This window comes from Bos grunniens, chromosome 29 (genome assembly GCF_055505025.1).
Source record: "Bos grunniens cultivar Pamir isolate PY7600 chromosome 29, Bosgru_T2T1.0, whole genome shotgun sequence".
In the NCBI taxonomy this organism is placed as follows: domain Eukaryota; kingdom Metazoa; phylum Chordata; class Mammalia; order Artiodactyla; family Bovidae; genus Bos; species Bos grunniens.
In genome coordinates, this window is record NC_141193.1 from 7,843,461 (window position 1) to 7,856,878 (window position 13,418).

Below are 13,418 nucleotides of genomic sequence, written 5' to 3' on the forward strand. Positions count from 1 at the left end.
TGGCATGTAGGATCTAGTTCCCTGACCAGGGACTGAACCCAGGCCACCTGCATTGGGAATACGGAGTCTTAGCCACTGGACCACCAGGGAAGTCCCATGTTAACTTTTAAAAAATCATATTTTAACAATATGTGTGGCATGATTTTTAAAAATTATGCATGTAGATACATACATGCAGGTGTATGAAGTTACGTCAAGGGACTCAAAAGATGCCCACTCACCAAACTGTTGAAGGGGTTACTTCTGTGGGGGGAGGGGTGTGGAGGAAGAGTCCTCTGTATGCTTGTGTGTCATGCAAGTCTTCCTCAAGAACATACTCTACTTGGATAACTTTTTAAAATGGCATTGAGGTAGGAGACCTAACCAAAAAAAAACAAAAAAAAGTTCATCTGTATTCAAATGAAAACTAAAGTGTGAACAAGTATTTCAACAGTGTAAACACAGCGGGGGAACAGACATCACCCCTTCAATGTGTTAAGATGAGGTCTGAGGGTTTTGTGATTAATGACACTGGGCAGCAACCATGGTTGATGGGGTCAGGTTCTAACCTTACTCCTTCCAAAGGCAGGAGATTTCAGATCTTGGCCAGGCCCGGGACCGGACTTCTGGGGCAGTCAGGCAGGAGGAAATGGGGCTGGCCAAGTTCAAAATCAACTTTTTCTACTTTAGTTCCTGGGAGATTGCACGTCCCTCCACACCATTTTGGGCCAGTTTTCGGCCTTATTTTGTTGACAGTCCTGGAGGTATCACAATTTTCTTTTCTTGGCTTCTGTTCTTGCCCATTCCACAGCCTTGGGTAGAACTGGATCTTAGTCTCAGTACCAAGTCCCTTACTGTCTGTGAAAACTTGAGCAGACAATCCCTCTCTGTGCCCCAGGTCTGTGTGTAAAATAGGCTTTGTGCCACCAATCCCAGCTTTCTCCTGGGACTCCTGGCAGAGTAGAGGCGATGGGTGTGAAGATGCTAAGCGTGGGAAGGTAGCAGAGGGGACAGCTGGTCAGCATCATATGTTGGAAGAACATCTAGGAGAAGATGGAAAAGCCAGTTGCTCTTCAGGCCATGCCTGGGAGGTTGTGAGAAGGTCCCTTCCCTTACATCAGGAGTTGGAACAAATACTTGTAGCTTGTGATCCAGCTCAGGCCTGCCCTCACCTGGTCAGATGGGATCACATCTGACCTCTCACGCACCTAAGACATCCTGAGGATCTACATGCCCCTCCCCTTTTCTGGATCCCAGTTCTTCATCTGTGGAACGTGACCACACTACCTCCTGCGTGGACATGTTGCGGACTCAGTGAGAAGACTCACACCACAGCACAAACTGGGATGAGGAGCGCTGTCCCTTCCTCTGCACGATAGGGCCCCCTGCTCTGTACGTTTAGCCCGGCGCCCTCCACCAATTCAGAGCTGCCCTGGCCACCCATGAAACACCCCTGTACTGGCTGGAACCAGCTCATGTTCTAGAATCTTGTTCTCTACAATGTCCTTCTTATTCTAGAATCCCACGGCTATTCCAGACTGGGTGCTCTAGAACCGGAGGGATTGGCTGCTCTTCCTGGACAGTGTCCGCTGCTCAAGCTCTGCCACCCGCCTTGAGTCTGTACTCCTGCCATGATGCGCTGGCGGGACCGTGTGGCTGTGCTCTTCTTCCCACAAGGCATGATTCTCACCATGGCCGCGCTGATGCTCTTCTTCATACACCTGGCTGTCTTTGCCAGCGACGTGCACAACTTCTGGGTCACCTACCGCTACGACCGCATGAGCTTCCGCTACACCGTCGTCCTGATGGTAGGCTGGGGCGGGGGCTCGAGAGGTGGTCTGGGGAGGCCCAGGGGCTGATGGAAACGCCACTGTTGTGTCAGGGGCCACTTTCCCAAGGGATGGGGCCTACAGTTCTCCCAGGTGATCAGCATCTGCTGGGCCGCCATGGGGTCACTCTACGCGGAGATGACATATGACAAGTTTCTTCGCTGCTTTTCCCTGACCATCCTGAGTGAGTAGGGAAGGGACGTGGACTTAGGGGGAGGGGGAAGCTTTGGAACGCAGAGACACAGCAAGGAGGGGGCAGGCAAGGCTGATGGGGGCTCTCTCCTCTGCCCAGTGCTCAACGGGGCCATGTTCTTCAACCGCCTGTCCCTGGAGTTTCTCGCCATCCAGTACCGGGAAGAGAGCCACTGAAGCCTGGGACCCGGGCTGAGAAGGGGGAAGGAAAAGGCTGCTTCGGGTGTTTTAATAAAGTCTATCATTTATTTCCACCTGTTGGCTCCTTTTGGTTGGCGGGAAGAATGGGGAGGGGGGGGAAGCTGCAGACCCAGGAGGAGCAGGTCAAATGCTTGATCCGCAGGGACCCCAGGCCTAGCCTGCAACCACTCTGGTGGACTTGACTTTGGGTCTGGGATCTTAGTGTCTCAGGCTTGAGAGAGAGGAACAGAGAAGGGCCCCCCCAGACAGCCTCCCCTACCCACCTCCTCAGGCCCCCAGGTCCTAGGCTGGCCCAGCCATAGGCAAGGATTCAGGAGGGACCCACACGGATGTGAGGGTTCATGAGTGGGTCCAGGTTGGGGTCGCTGTCAGCAGCAGCCCGGCCCAGGCGAGACATGAGGGCCAGCAGGGCCAGGAAGCCCAGCAGCCCCAGCAGCAGCAGCAGCCCCGCCCGCTGCAGCAGGGTCAGCGGCCGCTTACGGGACCCAGCCCGGCTCCTGGGGGGGTGAGGGGAAAGTCAGGTCAGGCCTTAGGACCCTGGTGGCCCTGTGGCTGGGAGAGGAGTGCCAGCCACGACCCTTGTCTTCTGGCCCCAGTGCCACCAGCCCTGAGCCTTGTTTCCTCAAATGTGCCGTGGGGGCAGAGGGGGCGGCTCATCCCTGAGCCTGCCCGCTACAAGGATGATTGTGCAGCTCAAAGCAGCTGAGGTAACAGCTGTGTTCTGGAAGCCAGAATGTGTCAGGCGTAAGGGGAGTCACAAAGACCGGGGAGGTGTCAGAGCGGGAAGGGGCCTCAAGAGACTGAGTCTGAACCTCATATGCAGCAGGCGAGGAAAGAGCTGGAGAGGGGCAGACCCCAGCCCAGGCCTCCATGCAGGGCCCCAACACCAGGTCCCGTTATTACCCAGGATAGGCCTCCTTTATCATGAAACCGTCCCCCCAGGGCCTCTGGCTCTCACTTCCCCCACTCCCCGTTCCTAGCATCCTGCCCCACATGACCCCGTGTACCTGAGCAGCTGGGCCAGCCACCCCAGGGCTGGCCGGCGCCGGTACTTGTCATCATCACAATCCCGGTGGAGGCCTGGTGCCCGCTCATCATCCCGCGTGTCATACACCTTCCTCGGGGCTGAGGCTGCAGGGGCAGAGCCACCGGCATCCACAGGCTCAGGAAACTGGGCCAGAGAGGGGTGGGGATGGGGGAGGGCAGGAGACCCTGGCCCTTTTCAGCCTGACAGAGCATCTTGGGATCATGGGGAGGTGATGTCTGATGGAACAGGAAGGGTTCTGTGGGTGGGTGGGTGGACTGCCGAGGTCCCTCCGCATACCCACCCCCTATTCTATCCCCCTCTGGCCTGGACAATTCCCCAGCTCACCGTGAGTCAGAGGCTCGGGATTGCCCATGTGGATCACCGTGTGCTGTTCAGGCCGGCTCGGGGAAGCAGGGGGCCGGGGGACTTGGCTGTAGAAGGCTGGGGCAGCAGAAGCGCTGGCTGTCTCTTCCTGTTCGGGGCTACCGCTGGCTATGGGCAGGAAGAGAGCGGTAAGCAGGGTGGGGAGGCAAGGACCCCATTAGCAGTGGAGGCTACCACTTACCATTAAAGCTGGACCAGTCAGAGAACTCAGACGTGTTGAGGGGTTCAGGCTCTGGGCTCACCAGCTCGTCAATCTGGAGGAAAGAACTGATGTCACCAGTCTGCCCGGTGCTGTCCCCACCCACCCCTCTGGCCCAGGTGGGACCCAGGGCAGAAAGATTCTCACCAGAGGAAGACCCAGTCCTGCCCGGGCCCAGTTGACCGTGGCCAGCTTCTCTCTCAGCGCAGAGGCCACAGGGCCAGCCAGGTTGGTTGGAGGGAAGATGGGGCCACTGCAGCTGGGGCACTGGTAGCCAGCAGGTGCTGTGTTTCGGGGGAGCTGAGCAGCACGCTCATTGAGGCAGGCCCAGTGGAACAGATCTTAGAGCCCACAAAGTAGTGGAGGAGAGACATGAGGAAGACTCTTAGGACCCCTAGTCCACTAGCCCACTGCAGAGATATCTGCACACATATGTGTAAGCCCAGGGCTTACACAACCTCCTTCCCAGGTTGATTATATCAGTGTACCTTAAGACTTTGGTCTTCCTGGCCACCACTGTCTGACTAAGACAAGGCAGATGCTACCAGGCTGCCCAGCCCCTAGGGGCTCAGGGTAGGTGAGAAGAATATGCCACCTAACCTCTCCGGGAGTCCTCTCTGGACCTGCACTCATCACAAACTCACTAGGCTAAAAGCTCAAAAGGTTACTAGACATATACACAGGTACCTGTATGCGTGTACATATCCATCGGCACAAATGTACACGTTTATATACATGTAGTCAAACACAAGTGCCATCCCCTATATCCACACTTATGGGCACATTAACTCTCACATACACTCAAGTACGCTAACACCCAAGCATTCACACCCAGGAATTCTGCAAGCCCACAACACGCTCATATGTTCCTGTACAACACTGACCCATTCACTCACCCACAGTACCAATGAACACACTAACAGGTAAAGACACAACGCACATTTAACACATGCATATATAAACACACACTCACAGTGAGAAACATATGTTAAGCTCACTCTTTTACACTAGTTCCTTCAAAAAGTGGAGCTAAGGCTCTTACAGAAGAGTCGGGTCAAGACCATGACACATGCCTCTGCTGACTTCTTTTAACTGACGTCACTGTGGGAAATTCAATTCCTCTCTGTGTAATGTTGGAATTAGAAATGGATCCTGAACGTCTGAGAGCCCCATGCTTTCAGCTCACTACAGGTACAGCCAGCTACTGCTCACAGCCACAACCACACCCGAGAGATTGGCAGGGAGGAAGCTAGGAGCTTAGTTTTTAGGGAAAAACACTAAGGCCTAGAAAGGGAAAGTGACTTGCCTGAGCTCACACAGCAGGTAAGTTACCTAGTGGGACCAGAATCTGAGTTCCAGCCTCCCAAGCTTGAAGGTCTCACTGTCCTGCTGCTTGGGGAGCCGCTGGAAACCAGTCACACTGGTCTTGTCCAGATCCCCACCCCCAAGGTGCCCAGGCCTCACCATAACAGATGAGGCGGGTTGTCTCCCGAGCAGCCAGGGGTATGTTACACAGGCGGCAATTGGGGTTGTAATCGCTATCTTGGAGCCACTGCAGGTAGGACTGGACGATGCACTGAAGTGGGAGAAGGGGGTCACAACTGGAGCCAGGGCTCCACAGCCCATCTCCCCAAGGCCCAGGTGCCTCTTTTTCTGTCATCACAGAGGAGATTCATTCTTTTGTTTGACCAATCAATAAACATTCATTGAGCACATACGTGCCAGACTCTGTCTTAAGCACTGGGGATACAACAGTGAACAAAATAAACTAAGTCCCTGCCCTTGCGGAGCTTCCATTCTAGGGCCGGATCTTTCATAAATTTGGAGGAAAGTCAGTACGGCTTGCCCACCTAGCGCCCTGCTCAGTCTCTACTCTGAACACCCACCTTGGCGTGATTGGCTACCAGGCAGTGCTCGCAGACGTTGACCCGGTGTTCGAAGCAGAACAGGTTGGTCACCTTCCTCTTGGGGCACTTGCAAAGTCCCATAGTCGACCCTGAGGAAAGCGGCACAGTTGGCAGGGAGCCAGGTTCTGCTGACCTCTACACATTTACCAGCCCAGTTTGTTTTCACTTATTAACTTCCCTAGACACCGCTCGTATCCGCCCCAACACCAAACTCCCGCCCACCTTCCCTCTACATTCTGGGCCACGGCCCCTGCATAAATCCCGCCTCCTGAGACACCCGCATTCGTCCCGCATCCCATCCTTGGGCAGGCCCCTCCATCAGTCTCTCCGATACCACCGGCCCCGCCCCCAGAGGTCCCTCCTGAGCCCCACCCCCTCCATGCCCCGCCCCCACCTTCTCCACAGACCCCACTCTCTGTGTTACTAATCGGCTGCGGCACCGGTCCTCACGGGCGCGAGCGCCGGTCCGAAGCGCGGAAGGTCAGACCGCGTTCAGCCAAGCTCTCGCCCAGCTCTCTTCAGCTCACAACGCTCCGATTATCCCTCGGCTGCCACGTCTCTTCCGGGTGCGGCGCGCGCTGATGACGTCAGAGTGACAGTGACCCCTCCCCTGTAGACTCTAGACATGGAGGAGGGTGGAAAAAGGAGTGATCGAAGCTCGCGGACCTCCCCCGTACATCACTTCCGCTTCCTCCCGGGCAAGGCGGGTAATTCGAACGTTTACCTTTCGGGTTGGCGCGCGCTCTGGTGGCGGCACCTGCGGCAGAGGGGATAGAGACCAAAGCTAGACATGTCCGAGAGACGAACCCGGTCCGGAGGGGCCGTCCAGTGCCCCGGTGAGCGGAGGGGGCGCGCGGGAAAGGGGGTTAAGCCGTTTGAGGGACGCAGTTCGGTGAGGAACGCCACCCCACCCCCCGCCCTCGAAGGCTCTCTCGTCTCCTGGCCAGGAAGGCGCCCCCAAAGGGCCTGTTTGGGAATATTCTCTCTCTTTCTTCAGAACCTGTTGTCTAGACTCTGAGGCCGAGTCCTCCCCTACCTCCTAAATTTTTCTGATTGCAGGACCCAGCGCCCCAACTCCCACTCGGTCTCTGCGGAGGTCCCAGCGGAAATCAGGCTCTGATCTCCCAAACACCCTTGCGGAAGTCTGTCCTAAGGTGAGCCTCAGGTTCCTCCTGCTCTGGAAGCCTCTGGGCTAATAGAGACCTCATGTTCACTCCTCTTCTCCAGGCGCCTCAGGAGGCTCCAGTCAGAAAACCCATCGTCTTGAAGAAGATCGTGGCCCATACTGTAGAGGTGAGGGCTGAGAGAGGAGTTGTAGGTGGAGAGCCAGGATCGGGAGTCGGCTGTGTGATCAACTCGTCTCCACAGATCCCATCCATTAACTCTCCTCGAAGAAGCCCCCGGGTAAGTTCATTTTCATTTCTTAGTTAAGGGGAATCCAGGACAGACACTCTAGAGCTGGGGCGGGATATAATGGCTGCTCATGTCTCGTGGCTCCGCTGGTAAAGAATCCGCCTGCAATGCGGGAGACCTGGGTTCAATTCGTGGGTTGGGAAGATCCCCTGGCAAAGGGAAAGGCTACCCACTCCAGTATTCTGGCCTGAAGAATTCCATGGACTGTATAGTCCATGGAGTCACGAAGAGTTGGACACAACTGAGCAACTTTCACTTACTCACTCATGTCTGCCCAGGGAGTTGTTTTTGCTGTATTTTGAAACAATTTGCCTTTGGACACCTGCATATGTTGCCAGGCTTGCTTACTTCTTACACACTTGGTGCGTTTAATGCCCTGGTATTCTCTACCATTTTCCTTTTAAAGTTGAGCTGGGTCTTACTACTCTTTTTTTCTTTTTAGCCTCTTTTTCTCAGTAACTTATAATGTCTTGAACTGTTTTAGCCGAAGTTATTGTTAAAGGTGTCTCATTCGCAGAAGATCTGTACGTGAAGATATAATGAATGAGAAATGTTACCTGCCTTTGAGTAGCTCACGAGGCTTGTAGTCAACTGGGGAGAAAAACAAGTGATAACACAGTATGCTGAGGACTGTAATAAAGAAAGTAGTAGATGCTGTAAAGATACCTAACCCAGATCAGGTAGCTCAGGGAACGTTTCACAGAGGTGTTTGAACTGAGTCTTTGAAGACAAGTTAGCAGTGCTCCAGGCGAAGGAAGCTGTGCTTGTAGACGCCTGGAGTCCACAAGGAAATGCGCAGTTTCAGGAAGAGCACTTTTGGTGCGTCTGCAGTAGACCTTGTCAGGAGAGGGAGTGTGCTGAGCCGGAGCAGATCCTGATGAACTTGGACTTCATCCTTCGTTCTGTGGGCAGCTTTGGAGAGTCTCAAGGTAGTGACTGAGGCAGCCTTGGGTGTTATAGAAAGATCCTTCTTGGGTCTGGTTGGAGAATGGGTTGGAGAAAGCCTTCTGGGGACTCCAAGACCAAGTAGAAGGACATCAGAGGAGTCCTAAAGTGAGACATTGGGTGCATGAAGTAAGGTAAAAGCAGAGCGTTGCTGGAGTACTGCTGGAGAGCCCCATCACACAGGACTCAGCTCAAAGGATACCTCCTCCCGGAAGCCTTCCCGATAGGCCTTATGAATAGCCAAGAATACTTTGTTTGTCTTGAGGGCAGGCTTCTGTCTCCCTGACGGTGGCCATTCTTATTGGTTGAATGATCGATTCATGAGATATTGGACCAAAAAAATGTGCAAGGACTTGGATGGCTGTAGGGACTGACAGAGTGGTAGTCTGGGTGACCCTCCTTTTGTTCAGCATCCCTTTTACTAAGACTGATGGGATAGATTCCCCAGAGCCTAGAGCCAGGAAATGTCTCATGATAACGTAATTCTTTTAAACCACAAGGGTCACTAAATTTGTCCTGTTTCTCACCTTAGTTATCAGAAAGCTCAGTGTCAAGTTTTGTGAAAGTCAGTTGAGTCTTTATGTATTGAACACCTACTCCATGCAGGGCTCTGCTGAAGGTGCTGGGCGTAGGCCAGGTCAACCAGACAGGTGAAGACACCTGCTCACGTGTGACATGCACATTCTAGCTGAGGTCTCAGCCAACCAGCAAACAGTCAAAATCAGGTAGTGATCTCGCTGGCCAGGAAAGGGGTGACAGGCAGAGGTAAGGAGGGGCTGGCCTCCGTTCCATGGTAAAGGACCATCTCTCTGAGGAAGCAGCTCTAGAGCTGAGACTGGAATTATGAGAAACCAGTGTGTGAACATCTTAATACACATGTCAGATTAAGCATTTTCCTGTTCACAACCTTGCCATGGCTCCCTGGGCCTCCCCTTGAATAGTGGCCTGCAAAACATGCCCTAAAACACCCGCGTTACCTCTCGAATCCCATCATCAGTTCCTCGGCTCACTCCCTCTCACTTCACCCTCACTGCCCTTCTTGTTCCTTGACCCTGACTGGCACAGTTTCACCTCAGGACTTTGCACTTTCTGTTCTCTGCCTAGGACAGTTCTCTGGATGACTGACTCCTTTGCTTCCTTCAAGTGCTACCTGTATCTCGGTGAGGCCTACATTGACCTACACCTATCCCGTGCACCCCATGTACACTCCATCCTGTTCTGTTTTTTTCCCAAGGTGCTTAGCACCTCTAACATGTGACACGATTCCCCCTGTGTCTTTTTTCCCACTAGAATGGAAGCCCTGTGGAAACAGGTGTGTATTCTTTGTTTTCTTCCCTGCTGTCTTCCCAGTGCCTGGCAGGTGACCAAAAAGGACTTAGTGACTGGATGGACATTTTAGATCCTTGGGCCTTTCTTGAAGTCAGTAACACAGTTAAATAACTGGGAGGCATTCTCTCTTCTGTCCTGCTACAGATCGCTTCTTTATTGGAGAAAGAAAACAACCCTCCTAGCAAGAAGCTTACTAAGGAGGACCTCTTCCAGACCTGCAGTGTCCCTGTCACCGCCCCCTCCACTCCTGTGCTATGCCCCGTGAATGCTGAGTCCAACTCCTGGAAAGGAGACTTGGACGCCAGAGACTTGGAAATGTCAAAGAAGGTCAGGCGCTCGTACAGCCGCCTGGAGACTTTGGGCTCTGCGTCCACCTCCACCCCAGGCCGCCAGTCCTGCTTTGGCTTTGAGGGGCTGCTGGCAGCTGAAGACTTGGCTGGAGTCTCGCCAGTGGTGGATTCAAAGTTAGCTGAGGTCCCCAGGGTTTCTGTGAAGCCCTGGGCCCCAGACACAACTCTCCCTGGAATCTCCCCTCTGGTTGTGAAAGAGAAACGAAAGAAGAAAAAGGTGCCGGAGATCTTGGTGAGTGAGGGGCAGGGGTCTTCCTCTGCTACCACTCCAGACACACGGGGAGACACATCAGGACACGGGCAGGGCAGGGGCTCAGCCCTGGCTATTGTGGTGGAAAGGCAGTGCCTGCAGAGTATGGGTGGAGACGCACAGCTGACGTGCCCCCTTCGCCACTCACTTGCCCTCCATTTCTCTTCCCCCAGAAATCGGAGCTGGATGAATGGGCCGCGGCCATGAATGCTGAGTTTGAAGCCGCTGAGCGCTTTGATCTCCTGGTTGAATGAGATGAAGTGGGGGTGTCCCTGGCCAGACTCTGCCCTCCTCCTGTTGTACATAGTTCCCTCTCCTTGTGGAAAAGACGCTTGGGGTCCCCTGCCCTGGTCTTGTTCCCCACGATGTGCTGTTGCTGCACGTGGGGCCTGTCCTCTGGGGGTTGGTGCAGCGGCGGCAGCCATCCGAGCTTCCAGAAGGGGGACCTCCCTGGCTCAGCATCGCATTGGTGTCCCGTCTGTCGTCAGTGACCTACCATCCTCTCCCCCCACCTCCCAGAGTATCCCAGCCAATTTCCAGTCAGGCCACAGACTAGGGAGCAGGCATCACTGGCCCAGCCAGAGGAGGTTAAAGGGCTGGGGGTCGGGGGGAGAGAGGGCACCTCTCTGCTCCTATGGGGAAGTGCCGCTCTTCTGCACCAGCCCACCGGAGACAGGTGCGGGGGCCATGGCCAGCCTCTGGCTTTCTCTACTGAGTCATCTCTGCTGGGGCTTGGTTCCCCTCCTTGAGCCCATCTAGGTAGTGAAGCTTGGGTTTCCTCTTAGATTCTGTAGATGGTCCGGGAGCACTGAACCCATGGATTGGAGAAGTACTATCTGTGAGGAAGAATCTGGACCCTGGGCCTATAGAGTCTTTTTTGTAGGAGAGAGGGAGGCCTTGGTTGCGTCTCAGACGGTAAATGTCTACTACAAGGAAGCTGTATTTTATAGTTCTATGTGTTGCTGCTGAGATGTTGGGTTAAATGCAGGCTGATGGAGCAACGGCTGCTTGAGGTGAAGAAGGTGTCTCGAGAAAACGTAGAACCTGAGGCTCAGGGATTCTGGGGCGATGCCTGCAGTGGCCCGGGAAGGGGCCCATGGCTGAAGGCGCCTGCTCTTGTTACTCATACCTGTTTTTTACAAAGTGTACAGTCTACTCAGCTCTAGAAGAAAAACTTTGGGGTTGTATGGTCCTGGTGACCTTAGTGTTTTGTAAAGTTCTAGGAAGCTTTCCTCACGTGCCAGAAAGGGGCCAGGTTGAGAGCAGCTTTAACTTTCAGCTTCCTTAGCGTCCTCTCACACGAGGACCCTGCCTGAGGTAGGTACTAGGAGTTGAGCTCGGGGGAGGAAGGGGTCATCTCATTGTCTCTGGTGAGCCGCATGCCCCCTCCCTTGTTTCTCTTTTCTCAATGTTGGTAAAAGGTGAGCTTGCAATGGCTGCCCAACCACAGCTTCCGCTGTAGCCCAGGCCACTGTACCTTTTGATGATTATGGATTCATGGAAGTAGAAGCTAAGAGGAGTGCAGAGGGGCTAGTGGATAGCAGAGGACATCAGGGAAGATGAGTGTTTGCTTGGTTAGGGTCCCTTAAATGGCACAGGCCTGGTGGGTATCAATTAAGCTCTGCAAGGCTGAGGAGCCCTAGGCTACCTGTCCGGTGCTTCATGCTTTGTCACGCAAGCCCCTTTGCCAGGGTGAACCCAGACGCCCTTGAACTGGACTGTACCTGGAGAGTTGTCCTCGCTGACTGGCAGGACAACTCCTGGGAAATGTCTTTGTCCTGAAAGCCGGAAGTCACCAGATGATGTTCAGTTGATGTTGTTACTACAGACTTTTCTCTGTCCCTGAAAAACTAAGAATAGAGTTGAAGAGAAAACTGGGACTTCTTTTCAAAATTAAAACAAACAAAAAAAGTTTCTGCCTGTTCATAGACTCTTTTCTTTTGTTGGCTCAAAGCAGAGCTGAGGGTGTGGGACCCAGGAAACCATGCTTTCTTTGGGCTGCTTGTCTGTTTTTAAGGGGGACTGCCAGCCTGGCTTCCAGTAGCCCTGTGGTAGATCACTCCCACCCCCAGGTCTGTGTTTTCTGTCCAGTCCTCCAAGAAGGGGAGCCCCATACCCTCATGTCCCAGCAGGAAAGAAGTCGGGCTGGGGTGAGGCTGCTAAGAGCTCCACTCTTAGCACCTGGGCACCAACCCTCCACCCCTTCCTGAGTCCAGCTCTTACCCTGCTTCCTCTTCCTGACAGATTCCTGTGAAGGAGCCAGTTCCTCACTGGCTCAGCCTGGGTGCTCGACAGCAGTGGGTGCAGAATGCCCTGGGGAGCTAGTCAAAGCTGTGATTCCCAGGAATTCTCCCACCAGGCCAGAGGAGGCCCAGGGACATAAATGCATCTTTATGCAGGTGGCACACCCACTCCCTTTCCTCATCCTTTCTATGCTTGCCCTTGCCTCCTCGTTTTTAGAGTAAATGCGCCACCTCCTTGCTCAAGACTGCCTAGGTGTTTTTTTGTTTTTTTTTTTTGCTATACTGAGTCTTCCTTGCAGCTTGCAGGCTTCTTTAATTGCAGTGCACAGGCTCTCTAGTTGTGGTCTGTGGGTTTAGTTGCCCAGCGGCATGTGGGATCTTAGTTCCCTGACCAGGGATCGAACCTGCATCCCCTGCATTGGAAGGTGGATTCTTAACCACTCCACTACCAGGGAAGTCTCAAGATTTTACTAGTCTTTATCTCCAAACCATACGTCTCTACTGAGCTCAAACTGGAATCTAGAACTGTCTTCTAAAACTATCTGAACTCAGAAGTCATCTCAAATTCAGCTCATCCACCAACGTGTCTTTTTCTGTGCTCCTGTTATTATCAATACCACCTGCTGACCCAGTCACACAGCCAGGAACCTGGGGTCATCTGTAGGTCTACCCTCTCCTTCACCCCATCCCATCAGCCAAAACCTCCTCAACACCCCTCCATCCCACCACTATGGCCCCTGGACATTTGCCCTGGCCTCCTAGTGGATCTCCTTAGAATGAGTTCTAAGAGACAAAATATGATGCTGTTTCTCTCCTGCTTAAAACCCTTTGATACAATAATCCCACACGTTATCTGACTCAGTCCTTAACAACAGCCCTGTGTATTATGTGGATTTCTGTCCACTGTACCATCAGGCAAGTCCAGAGTGGTGGTTTGGTTTTTTTTTTTAATTTATTGTGACAAAGTACATAACATAAAATTTACCATTTTAAGCATCTTAAGTGTACAGTTTGGTAGCATTAAACACACTCACCATGCTGTGCAGCCATCACCATCATTCATCTCTAGAACCTTTTCATCCTCCCAAAGTGAAACTGTCCCTGTTAGACAGTAAGTAATTCCCTATTCCCTATTGCCTCAGCTTCTGGCACCCACCATCCTACTTTCTG

General features: G+C 53.3%; 3 protein-coding genes across 8 annotated transcripts; 2 read left to right on the plus strand and 1 right to left on the minus strand.

The window, feature by feature from the left end:
* The first annotated feature begins 1,514 nt into the window (after positions 1-1,514).
* On the plus strand, positions 1,515-2,254 carry CATSPERH (catsper channel auxiliary subunit eta). Its single transcript, XM_086384943.1, has 3 exons — positions 1,515-1,787; positions 1,893-1,992; positions 2,101-2,254. The coding sequence occupies exons 1-3, from the start codon at positions 1,611-1,613 to the stop codon at positions 2,175-2,177; spliced, it is 354 nt and encodes a 117-aa protein (XP_086241069.1). The 5' UTR covers positions 1,515-1,610; the 3' UTR covers positions 2,178-2,254.
* ZFPL1 (zinc finger protein like 1) lies at positions 2,227-6,273 on the minus strand. 5 transcript variants are annotated; one of them, XM_086384936.1, is made up of 8 exons: positions 6,169-6,273; positions 5,698-5,807; positions 5,276-5,387; positions 3,959-4,152; positions 3,794-3,866; positions 3,574-3,720; positions 3,209-3,332; positions 2,227-2,698 (listed from the first exon to the last, which is right to left on the minus strand). In XM_086384936.1, the coding sequence occupies exons 2-8, from the start codon at positions 5,797-5,799 to the stop codon at positions 2,512-2,514; spliced, it is 939 nt and encodes a 312-aa protein (XP_086241062.1). In that variant the 5' UTR covers positions 5,800-5,807; positions 6,169-6,273; the 3' UTR covers positions 2,227-2,511. The 5 variants fall into 5 exon arrangements, with proteins under 5 accessions (XP_086241062.1, XP_086241059.1, XP_086241060.1 ...); XM_086384933.1 differs by having other exon boundaries at positions 6,126-6,273; XM_086384934.1 differs by having other exon boundaries at positions 6,113-6,273.
* CDCA5 (cell division cycle associated 5) lies at positions 6,231-12,491 on the plus strand. Of its 2 annotated transcripts, none has more exons than XM_086384939.1 (5): positions 6,231-6,425; positions 6,778-6,872; positions 6,946-7,122; positions 9,550-9,987; positions 10,179-12,491. In XM_086384939.1, exons 1-5 carry the CDS (start codon positions 6,344-6,346, stop codon positions 10,257-10,259), a joined length of 873 nt encoding a protein of 290 aa, XP_086241065.1. In that variant the 5' UTR covers positions 6,231-6,343; the 3' UTR covers positions 10,260-12,491. The 2 variants fall into 2 exon arrangements, with proteins under 2 accessions (XP_086241065.1, XP_086241066.1); XM_086384940.1 differs by lacking the exon at positions 6,231-6,425 and adding an exon at positions 6,448-6,554.
* The last annotated feature ends 927 nt before the right edge of the window (positions 12,492-13,418 follow it).